Below are 19,396 nucleotides of genomic sequence, written 5' to 3'. Positions count from 1 at the left end.
GGCTCAGGCAATCCACTCACCTCAGCCTCCCAAAGGCGCGGGATTATAGACTGAGCCACCGAGCCTGGCTTAATTTATCTTTTTGACACAGGTCTTTTGCCCCATCCCAGGTGATCTTCCATGCAGATTGATAAATGACACCTGAAGAGCAAAATCTGACCATGTCACTCCCCTGCTAATCAATCTTGTCCCGGTTCTGTCATCTCTGGTTCCTCTCTAGTCACAGGGAACTGCATACTTAGCTGGTTGTTCAGTCAAACCTCAGTGCCTTTGCATAAGTTCCTTCCTTCCTGAAATGCCTTTTTTGCCCCTCTGTGTCTGGACACATCCTAGCCTTGCAGCTTAAAAGCCAGTTCTCTGGACAACCTTACACTCCTTCCCCAGAAGGACACCCATGGCATGGGCATTCCTCTGCGATATCATTGATTCTTTTGCCTCCTAATGCGGTATTTGTGAGTTTCCTTCCTTCATGACTCAAAGTCATGGACCTGTATCTTGTACATACTTGGTGTGCAACAGAGTATTAAATAAAGGAGTGACAATATTGACTGGAAGAGGAAGGAAGAACAGTGATGGGCTTGAAACAGTTGTTTAGATCACCCTAAAGTAAAGTTGTTGTTACCATTTGTGTACACCCCACCCTTGGGTGGGAAAAGGCTTGATCATACTTAAGTAAATGTTCTTATTAGGAAAGAAGGCTTCTATGTAGATGGTCCTCAGGATCCTTTTTGAACTGACTCAAACAATGACTCAATGTAAAAACATGGATTGCCAGTTTTAAAATACCTGCAATATAACAGATTTTCAGTGAGGCAGAATCTAATCACATCTTTCTTTGGTGACTCAGAGACCTTGTTGTAGTGCCATAGGACATTGAGATCCTCGTTCCTTATGGTCATCTGCCATACTTCTGCTCCGATTGTGGTGGGAAAGGCTATAGAGAACCATGAAACTCCCTATAGCCCAAAATATCTCCTTTCTGTGGTGTCTGAAAGGATCTCTTTGGGAGAACGAAATGTAGGTTCTTTAGGTAAAATTTTAAAACCCCGAGTGGTAGGCAGAATCATGCCTAAGATGTACACATTCTAACTCCTGGACCCTGTGAATATGGCAAAAGGGACTTTGAAGTCATGAATAAGTTAAGGATTTAAGATGAGGGGAGTGTGGTGGATTGTCTGGGGGGGGCCCAATGTAATCACAGGGGCTCTTATAAGAGAAAGAGGGAAACAGAGAGTCAAAGAAGGAGACATGATGGCAGAGGCAGAGGTCAGAGTGCTGAGGTCACAAGCCAAGGAACGTGGCAGCCCCTAAAAACTAGAAAAGGCAAGGGATGCATTCTCTTGTAGAGCTTCCAGAAGGAATTCAGATCTGCTGACACCTTGATGTACAGTTCTGGAATACTTCTGAGCTCCAGAACTGTAAGAGTAAAAATTATGTTGTTTTAAGCCACTAAATTTGTAGTAATTTCAGCAAAAGAAAACAAGTATACTCAGATTAAATCCTTATCATTCATAAACTAGTTGGAGGTCAGTTTGCTTGATTTAATTAGATTTTTTTTACAATGACAATAGCTGAGGACAGGCATCTGCTGGGATGCTACTTATGGGGAAGAAACAGGAAGACAGCTGTCACTGAGCATTCATGACTTACTGATCCTTTGAAGTATCTTTTGTTTTCACACTTAATTCTCACAACCATCTGAGACAGATTAAAGTACTCCCATTTTGCAGATGAAGGAACTGAGGCTCAGGGAGGGTCAGACACTTGCACAATATTCAGATTAGGCAACTGAAGCTGAGAGAGGTGAGACCCTTGCACAATTATTCTGGAATGAATAATTGCAACGGCCACATCAGAACACAGTTCTGTCTTCTTTCAGGCTAGGTTCCACAGCACGCTGCCCTCAGAGACCAGATTCATTTGATGGGGCTCAGTGGAATGCTCCATCATTGCTGAGTTCCACTCAGCCAAGGGTTTGTGTTGAAGATGCTGCCCCTGAACAGTGTTCTCAAGTACTATCATAAACCAGATGCATCAGAATCCCCGGGTCTCTGTTGATACTAGCTCTGGGCTTCACCCCCCAAAGCTGCTGAATCAGAGGCTGTGGGAGTAGAAAACGGGAATCTGCAGTTGTAGGAAGCTCCCTGAGAAAGGCCAGTCCCAGAAAAGCTGGAAGAACATTGAACTGGGTAAAAATCAGGGTCTTGAAAGGAGGCAATGACAGTTATTTTGCTAGAAACTTTTGTGGCAACCAGCCGATATGAATAGGAAGATAAAAAAGCCCAGAAACCAGCTTTTGTTTTTCATATATCCTTGAAAAGACAAGTTACCTTTCTACTTGGCTTTGATTTTAGGGTTAGATGGTCTTATACAGACATTGTATATGGGGGGTGCAGGTCAGAATGGTGGCAAGGCAGGGAAAGAAGGAGAAGAGGGCTTGTTTGTGGAGCAGGCTTGTCTCCTGATGCCTCCTGTTTCCAATGAGAAGAGAAAACACATCTCTCTCAGGTCATCCAGGACCCAGGCCTGCATTCTGAATTAGGAAATTCATCTGTAGCCCTTCCTTCCTCCCACATCTCTCAGCTCCTCGGGCCTCCTCCGAGATTAGAAACTGGCAATCTAGGCTTACATTTCTTTTCCAATAAAGGTTAAGAGTAATTAAAACCCGATCCTGCTCCTCAGCCAAGAGCCCAAATGCTCAGAACTGCCCTCTGATGAGTCCTGGTGGGTGGAAGCAGACACGTGACAAGGGTGGGATGCCAAGCGCAGACCACCACCACCACATGCCCCCTCCAAGCTAGTGAACCAAGAGCTATGCGTGAAGTTAAATGCCACGCTGGAATCTGCCACCACCATCACCTCAAAGTCCACTGACCACGAGTTGCTTTTTAAATCATTACTGACACTTTCACTGTTGAAATCCTTCTGAATCAGACAGAGAAGGAACTTACAGTTATTCAAAAGGGGACTCACTGCTCGAGTTTTCTTTTATACCTAGCAATCAGCATTCTCATTTCTGGTGTTTCTCCCTGCCCCCAGTTTTGATATTCAGAGTAGGACAAGGAGGCTCCCTGGAGCACAGGCCATAGTCTCACAGCCATGGGCCCTGCAAGGGAAAAGTAATGACTTCACCTTACTGAGGAAGGAGAGGCTCCCAGGAGCTGCATGAGCTGCCCAAGGTCACGCGGCCGGTGGCCCAAGAGTGCTTCCTTGAGTTTCCTTCCTGGTTAAGCTATTTGGCCACGGGGCTTTGGCCCTGCCTGCCACTTAAAGCTATTACCTAACCAGAGAGAAAGGCATTTCTCTAGAAATGCAATATGCACTCAGTCCTATGGGTTTAGCAACCAACTTTCCACTTAAATTATTTAGTATTTTCCTTTTGTCTGCTTATGACTCGCTCCCAGGGTCCAGCCTGGTAAACTGAGAGAGCCTCATCTTGCTGCCTCAGTCTCCTCTCTGGCCAGCGGTGAAGTCTACAGTAAAAAAAAAAAAAATCATCATAAAGCACACGGCAGATCTGTTCTTTCTAGTAATCACAGATGCATTTGCAGCTCATCAAATTCTGATAGGGAAAAAGAGTCCCTATCATTATATCATTTTTCAAATGCTGGGACTTAGACATCATGGCAATACCATACAGCATCCCAAAACAACCACTAGCAAGCATGGCTTAAATTGTCTCTTTGGGAAGTTGTGAAGTTTGGAATACATGTGAAGATGTCTCTGAGTCCCACAAGCTGATGCCCAAGACATTTGTCTTGATTTGCTGACTCTCTCAGGGAGATTTATCCTTTTCTTTTTCTCCCTAGTGTGTAAGGGACAAGAAGTAAGATTTACAGCATCAGCAATTTATCTGTAATAAAAAATGAAACCTATTTTAATGCATTAATAGCTAAAGAGGCTGAAACATGTCATAAATATAAAATCAAGCAAGTTGAGCATTTCACAGGAATAACAAACGGGTGGCTGCTGGCACAGAGTCCACAGGTGACCACAGAGTGGCCCAATCTTTATTTCTCTGTCAAGTTAATGTAATAATCACTACCATTTGTTAAGTCAGCCACTGTGCTGGGCGTTTTGCTAAACATTGTACATGGATCATCCCAACAACCCTAAAATATGGGTAGGATTATTATTCCCATTTTATAGGCAAGGAAACTAAGACTCAGAGAGGTTAAGTGATCTGTCCAAGATTAAATGGAGCCAGAGCACAAACCTAGGTCCTACGTTCAGGAGATGTTCCTGTCCCTTACCCTCTTCCCCTTTGACTTTGCATCATCAGTAAATATATGTATTTAATCTCTGAGATGACCTACCCTTTCTGAACGCTTAATACACAGACATTCTTGTCACAGTGCCACAGAACCCAGAGCACAGATTTCTCTCAAAGATAGCTCTGAGCAGAGAAGAGTTCTGCAGCTTGATACTGCTCATTTATGAGCCAAGAAGGGAACCTGTGATTTTCTGAGGACTCATCAGCAGATAGATGCCCTAGGAAAAAGGGTGCACTTGCCAATTTGAAATGGCTTCAAGTTGTGAAGCTCAAAATTATACCCTGTAAAAAATGAGCAAACTGGTCATTAGAAGAAAGTTTTAAAAGAATATCCCTTCCAGGCTGGAGGGAAGAAAAACATACAAACAAAAACTCCTGGCCTTCCCAAGCTGTAATTCTTTTCCAAAGACACTTTCCAAAGTGTCATGATTTATCCAAATGGACAGGAACCGAACTACCCTTACTGCATTTATCAGTTCCCACAGCTAATTCTTTAGAAGAGAAAGTTGAAGGAGGTCAATAAATCAGTGGCACACCTGGGTTCTGGGGAGACAAGGACCACAGAAATGCTTCAACAAGAGATGAAGAGGAGGTGGAGAGGAATTTGGAAGATGTTTTGTCTTCAGGGAGACACCATGGATCATTCGTTTCTCAGTCAACTTGCATAGAGTGTATGGTTGATGGCAATGACTTGTCAACATTTCTATTTATAAAATAGCAAGACCCACTACTGAAAAGTAGGTGCAAAGAGCCCACTGGAGACATCAGCAGACTTCACCAGACCCAAGATTGCTGACCCAGATATTAACTTGAATAGGCTGCCCCCTTAGGGGTGAGCATTTTGCTACCGAGTGTGCAGCCTCCCTACCAAGGCTATTGCCAGGTGGGCTGGTCAGCTGGTCCTTAAAGGGTCCCCCATACAGCCCAGTCCCAGGCTGGGTCTTGTTCCAGAGAAACCTGTGAGGTCATTCAGGAGCATCAGGCCTTTATCACTACCCCTATGCCACCACACATCCATTTTGCAATCATGATTTTACCCAGATACAGGTTACTATGTTCTTCCAGTGTTACATATCTTAGCACACGAGTTCTGGGTCTAGACAGTCAGAGTTCAAATCCTGCCTCTGTCAATTACTAGTACATGCCGCTGGCAGAATATTTAACTTCCCTTTGCCTTGGTTTCCTCATTTGTAAAATGAAGGTAATATTATTTATGCCACAGGGCTATGAGAATTCAGAAAGAAGAAATGTAAACTTGTGGTACAATGTCTAGAATATAGATTTCACTCCATAAATGATAGCCATTCTTCTTATCATCATCATCATTATTATTGCCCATGTAAATCACCACTTGTCCTAACCTAATGTGGTCCAGCTATTCTCTTGTTATTTCTTCTCCTTAGAATAAAACCCTGGAAAGAGATGGGCCTTTGATTGAAACATTTGATCTCTCTTTAGACAGAAAAATAAAAGAACTAGGAGTCAGGAAATGGGGTACTATAGACTGAATTTTGTGCTCCCCTCAAATTCACGTTAATTCCTAATGCCCAATGTGATGTTATTTACAGGTGGGCACTTTGGAAGGTGATTAGGTCATAAGCCCCCATAAAGGGGATTAGTGCCTTTATAAAAGAGACCCCCAAAGAGATACCTCGTCCCTTCTGCCATGTTAGGACACAGCAAGAGAATACAGCCATCTACGAACCAGTGATAGTGCCCTCACCAGATACCAATCTGACAGTACCTTGACTGATCTTCAACTTCCCAGTCTCCAGAACTTTGAGAAATAAATTTCTTTTACTTTTATTTTTTAGAGACAGGGTCTCACTCTGTTACCCAGGCTGGTCTCGAACTCCTGGCCTCAAGCAATTCTCCCACCTTGGTCTCCTAAATTGCTAGAAATACAGATATGAGCCACCACAACAGCCAAATTTCTGTTGTGAATAAGCCACCCAGTCTATGGTATTTTGTCATAGCAGCCCAAACAGAGTAAGATACCAGGTTGAAATTCTGATAATAACTTGTAGTGTGACTTCCCTTTGCAAACATGCTTGTCTGTTTACTAGGCAGAACAACCTTCCTATTCTCCTGGGCTGTCCTGAGGATAAGATGAAATACATGTATTTGAAGTGCTCTGCAAATTCAAATGTGTTATACAAAATGAAGAAGTTTCTGTTATTTGTTTGTTTCTATGAACACTTGTATCTCTTTTTGGCCCAGCCAGCTTCAGTTTGCACAGCCAAGATCCTGCATCCAGAACCCAGCTCTGTTGTTTGTGTGTGTATTCATGCATTTATCTATTTTTTGCTATCTGCTCTTCCCTGCTTCTTCTTCAAGACAAGCCATGACTTAGGGCTCTTGCTGTTTCCAATTACCTAGAAAAACATCCTTTTGCTTTTCTGCTAGCATGATGGCTGAGGCATTGATCTGTCAGCTAGATTTGTGAGGTGCCCTCAAGAGGGAAACCTGAAGTTCTTACCATTCCTGCTTTACACACGGCTCACTTTCTAAATGCAATGTGGCACCATGTGCAGACATCTCCAAGGATGTGAAGGGCTCTCAGGTTCTCCTGACAGTGAGCCAGGCACCCCTGAGCCATTGCACACAGCCTCCAGAGGACTAACCCCATACACCTTGAACACTCTGGACCATCACCATGGCTCTTATTCTGAATCCTGCATCATAACAATTTATTAGGTTACTATTTGGCCCCCACCATAAACCAGGACTCGGCACAAATTAAACACTCAGCACTTGCCTTCATTCTTGTGCTCCTGCCTGTGACACAGAGTCTGTTTGGAATATGGATGGTGGGAGAAGGCAAGGGAGAGAGGATAAGAGGAAGAAGAGACGGGAAGGTGAGGTTGGAAAGGTTATTGGTGTTCTATTTTGATACCTAAACTGAAACCCAAAGCAGAGAATTCCTCCCCAACATCTACAAATAATCCCCTGCTGCACATTTACTTGAATTTTCACCAAGTTGGAAACTCACTCCTTTTTTTCAAGGAGATGGTGAACATGGTGTGAGATGGTCAAGCAAAAAGTGGGAATGGAGAGACATTTCTCCCTTTCTACCCAGCCTCAGGATGAATAGCAGATGAGAGGGCACTGCCCCCTCCCATTTATAAGACAGCTGCCACCAAAGGAAATTATCTTCCCTCTCCTCCCCTCCAAACTAAGTAGTTTGTCAAAGGGGTGAATAAAAGGAAAAGTGGCAATTTTCCTTTATGTTAATAAATTGCTTTGGCCTAAAAAACATTAATCAATTTTTTTCCAAAGCACACATACTTCTCCATACTCTGCTATTTGCCTGGCCTTGAAAAGAAAGTCACTTTCAAACCCCTTTAAATTGCCAAGACCAGTGGGGGCAGTCACAAGAGGGGAGTGGGGAGCTCCCTAAATCCCAGTGATTATAATGGAACCCAGCTGTGTTTCCATAGAAACATAAGGAGTGTATTCTTCCCTGAATGTAGAGGTGGGGAGGAGTGATGAGCTGTTAAGGTGTACAGCTACTGACAAGCTAAGGGTGTAGCCAGGAGACGAGGCATTCTGTCCCTGAGACATGATGACTAAGGACCTCATGAGGAAGAGTGGAATGGGCCGAGATTGTGTCCTATGGGAGGTGATTTCACCTGTGACTGTGTCACATCTGCACTCCTAGCCAGTGGGGTAGATAGTATAATGCCATGTTCACTTGAGTATGGAAAGAGAAGAAACTTGGCCGGGGTCACCCAGCCGGGAAGCCATGCAACCTCACTTCAAACCTAGGAGTGTTCACCTCATTCCATCCTCTATATATTGGGCTACACTTCAAGAGGTGACAATGAAGTAGAGTTTAGGTTCCATCTCCTGGCTATTTTCTACCCAGGCCTTTAGGACACTTATAAATCTTGACAAACTTAGGTGGTTTGTTGTCTTTTTTGTTGTTTGTTTGAAGTATGAAGTCAGAGGAATTTCATATAGAAGGAGAAGAAGACATCTGGTATATGTGTGTGTTCATATAATTTGGTAGGAGCATATGGATAAAGAATTGGAAAGTAGGAGTAATTGAGAGAAATGAGAAGTATATTTTGAAAGCAATTGTTATTTAGTCACCTATTTCACATGCTGGGAAGAGCCACAGAGACAGTATCCTTGCCTGTCTAGTTTACTGTTCTGTCCTGGAACACAGCACAGTGTCAGGTCCAGAGCAGGATGGATGGATGGATGGATGGATAGATGGATGGATGGATGGATGGACAGACAGACGGATGGACAGATGGACAGATGGATGAATGAATGGAATATTCTGCACCAGATAACACTAGAAAATCCTAGAATCCTAAAAATCATAGAGTGGGGTAACCACACTCTTAGGCTCCATCTGGTACTCTACGATGAAGATCATTTTTTCTCCCACAGTAGGAAGGGCAGGGCTATTTCAGGAGCTAGGAGAAGTGTGAATATGGATGTTCCCTATTTGTGAACCATGCATGTTCCTAGTGCTAGAGGGGGTGAGAACCATAGCTCACAACTCACCGCTTTAAATTCCTTCCTTGCTGCAATGCAGAGGTTTCCCAGCCTCTGAATCCACCCCTTTAAGTTTCCTCTGAGGAAACTAAGGTACAGGTGGTATAGACAGTATCCCATTCCATTCCCTCCACTGACAAATAGGGGTGCAGCACCAGGTGATGTGAGTCTGTGGATGCCTCTACCCCCTTACCTGGTCAACCTTGGGCTTTGGCTAAAAGGACCCTAATAGCTACTGATGTTGACATTTACTGAGGACACAGAGCCGTTGGAGTAGCAGTACCAAGAGGCCAGAGAGAGTGTTTCTCTGTCTACCATCCCTTCCCCAGTAGCTAGAACAGGTCCTGGTACATGGAAGATGCTCATTAAATGTTTGTTGAATGACTGGTTGAATATTTGCATGTGCTCCACTGAGATTCTTTAAGTAGGTACTATGCCCATTTTGCAGATGAGCACATGGTAGCTTGAAAATGGGAAATGACTTCCCCCCAAATCTCACAGTTGATAAGTTGTGGAGCTTTGCTTTCAAAAAAAACTAAAACCAACCTTGTTTCATCCATTATATATGTCACCCAGCCACAGAGGGGTACAGGGAGGAACAGAAAGGGAAAGGATATAAGCAGAGAGGAAGAAAGCCCAGATGAAACTTATCAAAAATGCAGAAACAAAGCAATTAGATACCCTTCTCAAGTACTCCCTGAGAACTGACACCCCATCAGTCTGGCTACAAAACAGTCACCTCACCCCTCTAACCCTATAGCCCTCAAGGATAAGGCACCCTTTAGGGCTTCATTGGTTATGCTTGGCAAACGTGATATGCCTCTTCGGCAGCACTAACTCTGATCCTGGGCTCTAAGAGGTGACATGGGGCTAGCAGACAAGGACAGGTATCCCTTTCCTGACTGCTACTTCTCAATTATTACTGGGTATAAAGGCTGTAGCCAGTCATGCCACATCACAGACCAACATGGGGTCTTTCATCTTCCACATGCAATTGTTCATTTTCCTCCTGGCTGAACAAGGATAAAGTGCTCTTTTCATGATTCCACACTCTTGTGCTGGTGCCTTATCCTGGACATTCTGAAAGCCCTAGTACAAAACCAGGAACAAACATGTGGGAAAGTTTAAGAACCTTCTTCCAAGCACCCTGGTGCTGAAAACTCTTCTGTAAGCAAGTACCCCTTATGGAAGAGAGTGGACAGTTAAGGACAGAGGGGGCCCAGGCTCAGTCTGCTAGGATGTCTAACAGGATTAGTTCTCCCTGGTCTGGCTCCCTGGGTTTTGGGGAGTATGAGCTGTGTGACAACACAGGCTGAGAGTCCCTGATACCTACTGGCCTGACTCCCAGACACACAGAGGTCAGGGAGCATCAGTACCCACTTCTCATAAGTTAGAGCTTCTGTTCTGACTCCCAACTCCCTTGACCTCTGGGAAGCATGGTCCCTGATGGCTTCATGTTTACCTCTTAGACCTCTATGACAATCAGCACAATGCAATGGAATCTGTACATAAATGATTCCAAAACACACGATAAAATCACCAAAATATAATAATAATGATAATAAATGGAGCTTAGGAAACATTTACTGATAGAGCATAAACACATCTGTATTGAGGAATACTTTGGGGTAGTCTTATAAGTAAAGCTCTCCAAGATATGTTGCTAAGTTGAAAAGCAATTCAACAAGCAAGGCGTCACATAATAGTAGTAAAAATATGAATGATGGGCCAGGCGTGGTGACTTAAGTCTGTAAAGCACTTTGGGAGGCTGAGGCGAAAGGATTGCCTAAACCCATGGGTTCAAGACCAGCCTGGACAACTTGGCGAGACCTTGTCTCTACAACAAATCACAGAAATTAGCTGGGCATGGTGGCATGCATCTGTAGTTCCAGCTACTTGGAAGACTGAAGCAGAAGGATCACCTGAACCCAGCAAGTCGAGGCTGCAGTGGCTGTGAGCATGCCACTGCATTCCAGCCTGGGTGACAGAGTGAGACTTCAATACCTCTCCCCCCAAAAAATGGATGATGATGATACTAACAATAACAGGAGCTAACATATATGGAGGACTTAGGACAGGCCAGGCACTGCTCTTAGCACCTCATTTATATTATTTCACTTTACAGATGGTAATTCCAAAGAAAGTTTTTGAAATAGGTGCCACCTCCATTTTACAGACGAGGAAACTGAGCTGTCAGTTTTATTCTATGTCCCTAAGTATTATTTAAATCTTTTACCATGAGGCAGATTTCATGTATAACATGTGCACAAAACCTTTAACAACTGGGGGCATCAAGTATATATAAGAGAGACACTGGAGCCAATGTTTACTGAATACCTGCCATCAACTGTCCTGTCACATGTGTCATTTACATGTAATAACATCCCTGTAAGGAAGGCATCACAGGTGCCAAGTCAGTCAGTAAGGAACTAGAAGGTTAGAGAGGGGGCATCACTTTCCCAAGGTCACACAACCACTAGATACCTAAGGTTCTGGGATTCGATCCCACAGCCCCAACTCTTCCATGTCAGTTGGACACTTGGTGATGCTGAATCAGTCTGTGCTGATTTGAATTTACTTTCCTTCCTTCCTCTCCATGTTTTTCAGTGTAGAGTATGATTTTCGGCAGCAGGAAGGCAGATTCCATGAAGTTCTGCAGAGTCTGGAGGAAGCAGAACCAACTGAGGAGGCATCGCCCCCACCAAAGTCCCCAGCAGAAGCCCCTGTCCCAGAAAAACAGGACTTAAGGCGGAAAACCAAGAAGGTGAAGAAGAAATGTTTCTGGTGGATCTGAGCTGGTTGTGACCATCCCCCCCCCCCCCCATATACCTCCCTGAGATGGGGAATCCACTGCCCTCAAGGCCTGTTCTGCTTCTTTGCAAAGGCCCCGGGCTGTGAGCTCCTTGACCTGTGAAACAGGAGAGCCTTGGAACAGGTGCAGCCACTGCTGGACACCTGATCACCTTCCTCGCCTGAGTGCGTGCCGCTGCTTGCTGAGGATTTCACGGACACTAGAGTGACCACTTGCCAAGTTCCCTGTCACACAAGGCCAGGTCTCATCCTGGTTTGCAAGTCCAAGCTCCCACCATGAGCAAAACCCTCACTCCACCTCTAATGCCTCCATGATGCTAAGTGCTTCCTTCTCATCCTGGGTTCAACAACCCAAAAGAGAAAGAAAAGTGTTGTGAGGGGCAGGAGGTTATAAGCAGGTAACAGAAAACAGTTAGATAAATAAACTGGCAGTTTTCTAGGATAACGTACACAAGCACAACACAAGTAGGCAGGGCTTAAAAGTGCAAGACCACTCTGGTGTGTTGGGGTCACTTTCGTTCTTAATTAGCCCCTTGATCCCAAGTCAAGGATCTGTCATCTCATTTGGTATGGGCCTTACTGTCTGTGACGGAGTAATGTCACCCCAGGATATAAGGTGTGGCTATCTTGTGCAATTGGAATTCAAAGAGGGTACCAGCAGTTACAGCTGTTTCAGGGCTTGCCCTAAACCATCATGCCTCTCTGTCTGGGGCCTGAGACCACCTGGCAAATGGGTAGAATTTAGTTTGGGCTTGAACTTTCTTAGTTTCCACAGTTAATTTACCTGCAACGTTTAAGATCATGAGATCCGGCAGCCTGTCAGTCAGTTACATCTTATTGTGAACATAAATAAGGCTGATAAAACACAACACTGTTTCTAGTTCATTCATCCCTGCAACAGGCTTGTAGATAGGTTCAAACATATATTAATCGACATCGTCTCCCTTCCTGGTGACAAGGCTATGGTCACCTGATTGAAGAAGCCACAGGACTAGGGATGAGAATATTGGGGTTTTTTTCTTGGCTTTTTTCCCCCCATTTTTGTATTAAAGACCTTTCTTTCCCAAAGTCTGAGTTATTTAAGGTCTGACTCCTTCTTTTGACAAGACCCCCATACATGCGGGTCCAGTCAAACTTGCATGGCTGAACAAACTATTATGGTAATATAATTAACTGCTACATATTCTAGGGGATGATGAGCAGGATGGCAAGATTCAGATTCCTTCTCGTTAAATCAAATTCTCTACCAGCCTGTGGTTGGATTGACACTTCAAGAAAGGGATCCTGAAGCTAAATGTACATTAAATGAAGAGGGCATTTCATAGCCCCCTTTGCTGAAGACCCAGGGTCTGAGCTAGAGTTGTTGTAGAGCACAGCATCCTATGTGCACATGGGATGTATGTACCCCGCTGCAAATTGAGACTAATTGAGCAAACCACTCTGACAGTTTCACCTTCCCCAACACAGCACTGCAGTGCACAGAGCTATTTCCATGAAAGCAAGAGGGAAATCTGGCAATGAACCTCAGCTTGCACTATTTAAGTCTTGGAATGTCATTCAAGATGTTCTTGTTCTGTTTCTAGTGTAATGTTTAAACCCACAAAATGAGACCGGAATATATAACGTCATGTTAGAATTAAGATAAATACACTTGTCATACTTAAGAAGCCACATCTCAATAAGATATGCTACCACAGGCTGGAAGCCACAGATCTTTCTTTCTATATCCATTAGATCTACTCTCCATTGGCCCCACACTGGAAAAAAACAGCACAAAGGATAATCCAATAAAGCAAAATCATCTGGGATCTCTTATGTAAGTTTATCTTGTAGTGGAGCTTCCATCTTATTTGCTTTGCTTACACTAATTTCAACTAAATTTATATTCTTAGGCATTGTGCTAGAATGAAAACAATCCTGTTCCTAGAATTAAGAGACTTGGGCAACTGAGCAGTCTATTTCTTTGGCAAACGGCTTAAATTTGCAAAGCCTGTATGTCCCTTCTTGAATGGAGATAAGACCACCTAGGTCTAACTGCTATATCGACTCTGTGCATGTTCCCACATCACATGAGCAGAACAACTCAGAGCTGAGATGGATCATTGGCCAAAGTTAGTCCGGTATGATGAAGAGATGTTTGTGGTATCTCACACAAAATTAAGAAGCTCATGTGGACATACACACATGTTAAGTCGAGGGTCTCACAAGAACCCAAAACTGAATTAAATCAAACCGGGGCTGGAAAGTGTTGGCATTTCTAGAAATAAAACCAACCAAGGCTATAGTGATTCTATACCAAAGCACAACACCACGTTGCTTGGGCCACCAACCTGAAACTGGGAAGGAGTTCTCTTTGAAAATTTAACATTTAAAATCACTATGAGGGAAAAGGACTTGATACCCACTTTCCTGATGAACAAAAATCATCCTCTGTTTAAAAAAAACATACACACATATACCAAAACTCCATGCTCATTTATTCGTGTGAAAATCACTGCTTCTTTGTAAAATATGATATAACATCTACCATGATATTACTCTACAGAAATGCTGTACTTGAGGTAATATGGTTTTATGGAGAGAGATTAATTTAGCAAAAATTACTTTTATTAAATTGAAGGGGAAAAGACCGATACATCAACTTAAATTACAGGAGTATGTGTAGCTGCTTTCTCTGTAGTTAAATAAATGCGTACTCACTATCCTTGGAACTTAATACCAGCTCATCTATAGAGCACCTTCTTAAAGACGATGTACTCATGTAAGGTTTTGTAAATTTCTAAACTGTTTTAAATGGGATATTATCTTTTGCAATAAACGTACATATTTTTTCTAGGTTTTAAGACTCCATTACTAGCTTGGGCTGATTTGGGTTATGTAATTTAAACCTAAAAAGGAAGCCTGAGTGGTCCAAGGGCAAGTATGGCATTCAGTACATTATCATTGCTTTTGTATATTTCTCAGGGAAAAAAAGAGCAGATTCAGAACTTAGTGTCAGGATGACCAAGTGGAGCTCTATGTGCTTCAGGAATGAGGAAGGCAGCATGGGTCAATGGAGCTGGTCCCAGTTTCATTCCAACAGGTGCACACTGACGATTTTTATCATTATGAACTCTAATTTATTCAACATTTTTCTTTATTTTCCCTTTAATGTTTTTCCTTAAAAGGCAACTTTATGTCACCAATATAAAGAAAACCAATGTCACATTCCAAAAATAGAAGATGAAATCAAAATACTTTTATTAAATTCTTGCTAAACATTGTTGAGTGTTGAGGGTGCTAAGACTAAGACCAGCTCTCTTTGTTAAAATGGGATATTAGCAAATATTCAATACATACTAAGGCCACATTAACACCAAACTTGACTGATCAGGATGTTAGGGAGAGAATTGAAAAGAAAACAACTTTCCTGTCATGTGATTCAATGTTTTTTCCTGCCTTGTCCATAAACAATCTAACATCTACTTGTTTACACCTGGAGTGTGCACTTTGGTAAATACCAATTTAGAGAACCAAAAACAAACAAACAAACAAAAACCCCTGGATATAGAATCAGAAGTCTTGGGTTTGATTGCATTCTGCTACCTTCTTTTTGCTACATGACCTTAGGCAAGTGATTTCACCTCTGTGAGTATCTGGCTCCTCTTATAATCCTCTTATATCCCCTCACCTTCCAAGAGTGTCCTGATAATTAACTGATTGAAAGCCCAGAGCACCATGGAGGGCACTGATCAGGTACTCAATAAATGCACATTCATTCATTTGCTGACTGAAGTGAACTGGGATACAGGTGGAAGAAAGGACAGAAGATACCACCATGAGGGGGCAGTGGTTTTCAGAAACAATTTAAAATTTTCCCAGGGCAAAGGAAGAACTCCTCCTGGCCTTATTAGATCACCAGAAACCATGACAATGAATATTAAGTGAAAAAGTCCTCAGTGATTCAGAGGAATGCCCAGGCATATGAACACAGCATTGCACTCTGAGGAATGAAGAATTCTTGTTGCATGGAATCCAGTATCCTAAGGTAAAGGAGACTTTCAGAGCTAGGTCCCTTCCATTTTAAGCCTGAGTCACTTAAGGAAGTCTAGATGATTTGCCTACGGGCTTACAGCAATCTCCTAGGGAAATGAGTGTTGGGAGCCTGGTTGGTGGGTGGAACGTCTGAGGGGCTGGGATCATTCCAGGAACCACGAGGTTACACTTGCAACCCATTCTTACCTTCATTCCCTGAGCTGAGTCCTCAGTGTAACCCTCACTTGAAAAGACTCTCATTTTAAGCAGCTAGAGGCAACTTGCTGTATGCTAAAAACGTATTTCTTTTTTTAAGTTCCAAGAAACAAAGATGCTTTATGATCATTACACCCATCAAGCATGGTTTGCAAGAAAAAGTGCTGGGGGACAAATCCTGCTCCAACACCATCTACATTTGGTACAAACCATGTTTAACTGACTTAATGATCATAGTCTTCTTTTCAGATACTTTCACCTCAACTTCCCCCTCATCTTCTTTTAACCAGCTTAAAGCCTAAATTTCTGTTGACCACGTCATCCCACCCCTACTCCTGAGGTTTTGCAAATGTCTGATTTCTTCCTGCCTCCTACAGAACCGTCAGCCGTAAAGAGCAGAAAGCATCTGCTGGTGCACACGGCTTGGTTCTCTCGTTGCAGATTAAACCAGGTCCTCAGGTCAGTGTGCCTCTCCATAGCAGGCCTCCTGCTACAAACCCATTTCATGTCTCAGTTGGCTTCACAGACACCTCCCAGATGGTGTTCCCACCCCCCATTCTTTCTCTCCTCGAGGACCTTCTCCACACTGAAACTAAAGCAATCATGGCAAAATCTGGATCAGAACCACATGACATTCTGCTTAAAACCATCCAGTGGCTTCCTGATATACTTAGCAAGTAAGATAAGGTCTGTTGCCATGACCCAGAGGCACCATGTGTCCTCCCCTGACTCTCCCATCAGACTCTTTTGCTGCCCTCTAATCACCTTGAGCCTTCCTGAGTTCCCTGGATCCACCATCCTACCATCCCTAAAGGGTCTGTATACACTGTTCCTTCTACCTGGTTTGTAGCTGTGCTGGGGCTTCCTAGGTCATGTCTCCCATGGCTACCACCACCACCCTGTCTATAACAAATATGCCCTCTCAGACACTCACCCAGCACCAGGAACCTTGTCATCAAAATCCTCAGCACAGTTGTCCTTGTACATATATCTGTGCCATCCTTTGGTGAACGCATTTCTAACTACCCTGCCATCTTCCTAAGGTAGGGATCCTGCTTATTTTTGCTTGCCTTTCTGTCTCTAACATTTGCCACAAAGGGATTTAAATCTTTGTTGCAGGAATAAATTAGTGGATAAATTGGTTCCAGTGGGAAGACACTAAAAAATGACTCCCAGAGTTTTCCTTGCCTTTCGGTTTCATATAGGAATGGTACTATTAGTGGGTACTCTCTTTGTACCCACACTCCCAGGATTAGGGTTTCAGCAGGTAACATGCCCAAGACTTCTAACTCTCCTGAGCTTCTCATGGCATCCAGGACACTGAAACAAAAAGACACTGATTTCCGCTCTTGGTACCCACCCCCAAGACCTTTATCCTGAAAACTGACAGCCCAACTTAACATTATTTCAGAAGAAATTCCCATTATAATTAAATCCCAATGCACATTTTGCTCATTTTACCAAGATACTGCCTTACCATATGAAAGAGTAAATGAGTTTTGAAATTAAAGCAGATTGTTAACTACTCTCCCTGTAATGTTTCTATTAAAATGCCAGAATTTATTACATGTGACCCAGTCCATTCCAGACAAAATACAATTTTAAAAGAGACAGGGTCTGTCTCACTAAAGGAGCATTTTGGGTAAAGCATTTTGCCCTGGCTCAAACCACAACTAAAATGAAAAGACAATAAATTCACACCAAAGGATTGTTTGCTCTGAAGCAAATAAAAGTTTTATTATCATGAATGGCTTTTACAAATTCTCAGAATCCATAAATACATTATATTAAATTTTACTCAAATGAAACTCATATTTTCTCTCCTGACCAAAAAAAAAAAAGCCCTCAATTTTCTAAACCATTAGCTAAACACTGTGACCTCCACTGGTTTGTCACCTTGGTTTCCCAGGTAGCACACACAGTGTTGTGATACCCTGGTTATGCTGATGGAAAAGTCTTACTGCTCATCAACCAACGGGGCTGAGTCATTTTAATTGTTAAATTTGAGAGTTCTTTTACTGAGCACACCAAGTCCCACAGAACCCAACCCCACAAACAGAAGTCACAGGTGGGTGATAGAGGAGAGGAGAAGTCATTCGCTGTTGTCGTTTTCTGTGTTATATTTTTTGTGTGTGTGCTTTTTTTTGTTTCAAATTTTAAAACAATATATCTTCACAGTTGAAAGTTGGGGACCAAAGAGTGCAAAATCGAAGCAATGCAAAAATCAGCATTCACAAACTCACACCGCTGACTTGGGGTGGGTTTCATGGCTCAGACCCCTGCCTCATGTTCACTCCTACATATCCACCTGCTCCAAGAGAACTTCTCAGATGAACCTCAGTCTGTCATCACATTATCAAGTCCCTTCTCTGTGCCAGGCGAGGTGGCACTGAGGGAAAACCGCAGGCACCACCCTTGAGCCACAGAACTCATGACCCAGTGGGGGCTTCCAACAATAAGCAAGTGTCCTTTTCTAACTCACCCCACCTGGATGTCACGCCACCCTCCTTTTGACCCTTCCAATGCTGTTCTTGTATTTCCTTGTGGCTATTTCTCATTGCCTTCCTCCTTCCCCACTACATTTTACACTCCCTGAGAGGAAGAACCACCTTCCTCATCCCTCAATATCCCAGTCCTGGAAGTCTTGTTGAGTTGAGTTGAAAGATTTCAACATCAGGAGCCTTGTCTCATCCATGTGGACCCCTGTGCTGGCCATCAGTACCTAATTTTTCTTACCATTTTCCACCCACTCGCAGCTACCTGGGGGACCTCTCTAAGACACACATCTGGCTGTGTCACTCCCTGGCTTTCATAACTCTAATTGGACCCCATCACCATCCTAGAGCATAAAAATTCCTTTCCTTACAAACAGGGCTCTTTATGATCTGACACCAACCTAATGTTTGAAGCCTAACTTCCTACTAGTCCACTTTTTTAAACCCCATCCCCCTGCCACCTTCCAAAAAAATCGGAGGCTGTTGCATATCAGTGACTTTGCACATGCTGTTCCTCCTACCTGGGACACAATTCCATTACCCATATGCCATAGGAAATGAATTTCATCTGGGGGAAAGAAAAGAAGAGTAGCAATGTTACTACTGACAGTGATGGTAAAAACTCTAGTCCCTTACGTTATAATGAGCTATTACTGAAGGCTTTGCCACAGGGTGGTTTATGATTACCCCCATTTTCCAGAAGAATAAACTGAGGCTGAGGCTGGGGGAGATAAATAATCTGTCAAAGTCCACAGGTGGGAAGTGGTGAAGGCTGGAGTTCTTTCAAGGTCTGCCAAATTTGGGAGCCTGGGCTCTTAACTCTCATGCCAGAAAGCAAGTTGCAATTTAAATGTCACCTCCTCTCTGTAACTTTTTCTGATCATCCCCCGCCACTGCCATGGAATTAGTCACTCCATCCTCCAAGTCCCCACAGCACGTTGTGCAGGCTGCCACTTTTCATGTTACATTGACATTTCTGTTGTCAATCTCTCACGCTCATCTCCACCAGGAAGAAAAGTCCTCAGGGGACAGAAGTGCCATTTTCATCTCTGGGACCCTCCAAGGGCATCATGAATTG

At 43.3% G+C, this 19,396-nt stretch overlaps 2 protein-coding genes across 2 annotated transcripts in view; one reads left to right on the top strand and one right to left on the bottom strand.

Annotated features, from left to right (window-relative positions):
• The window catches only part of FAM196B (family with sequence similarity 196 member B), a 19,494-nt gene extending 7,585 nt beyond the window's left edge, over nucleotides 1-11,909 (top strand). The window contains exon 4 of the mRNA XM_008060686.2: nucleotides 11,390-11,909. Within this exon, the coding sequence (XP_008058877.1) occupies nucleotides 11,390-11,576 (187 nt within the window). The 3' untranslated portion in view covers nucleotides 11,577-11,909. The remainder of the gene's footprint in view (nucleotides 1-11,389) is intronic.
• Nucleotides 1-19,396, bottom strand: part of LOC103263014 (dedicator of cytokinesis protein 2-like) — a 298,126-nt gene that overhangs the window by 59,270 nt on the left and 219,460 nt on the right. The window lies entirely within an intron of this gene.

The sequence above is a fragment of the Carlito syrichta genome, unplaced genomic scaffold, assembly GCF_000164805.1.
Source record: "Carlito syrichta isolate Samal-C Ts95f unplaced genomic scaffold, Tarsius_syrichta-2.0.1 Scaffold304701, whole genome shotgun sequence".
Classification (NCBI taxonomy): Eukaryota; Metazoa; Chordata; class Mammalia; order Primates; family Tarsiidae; genus Carlito; species Carlito syrichta.
This window is presented reverse-complemented; position numbering and strand designations above follow the sequence as displayed.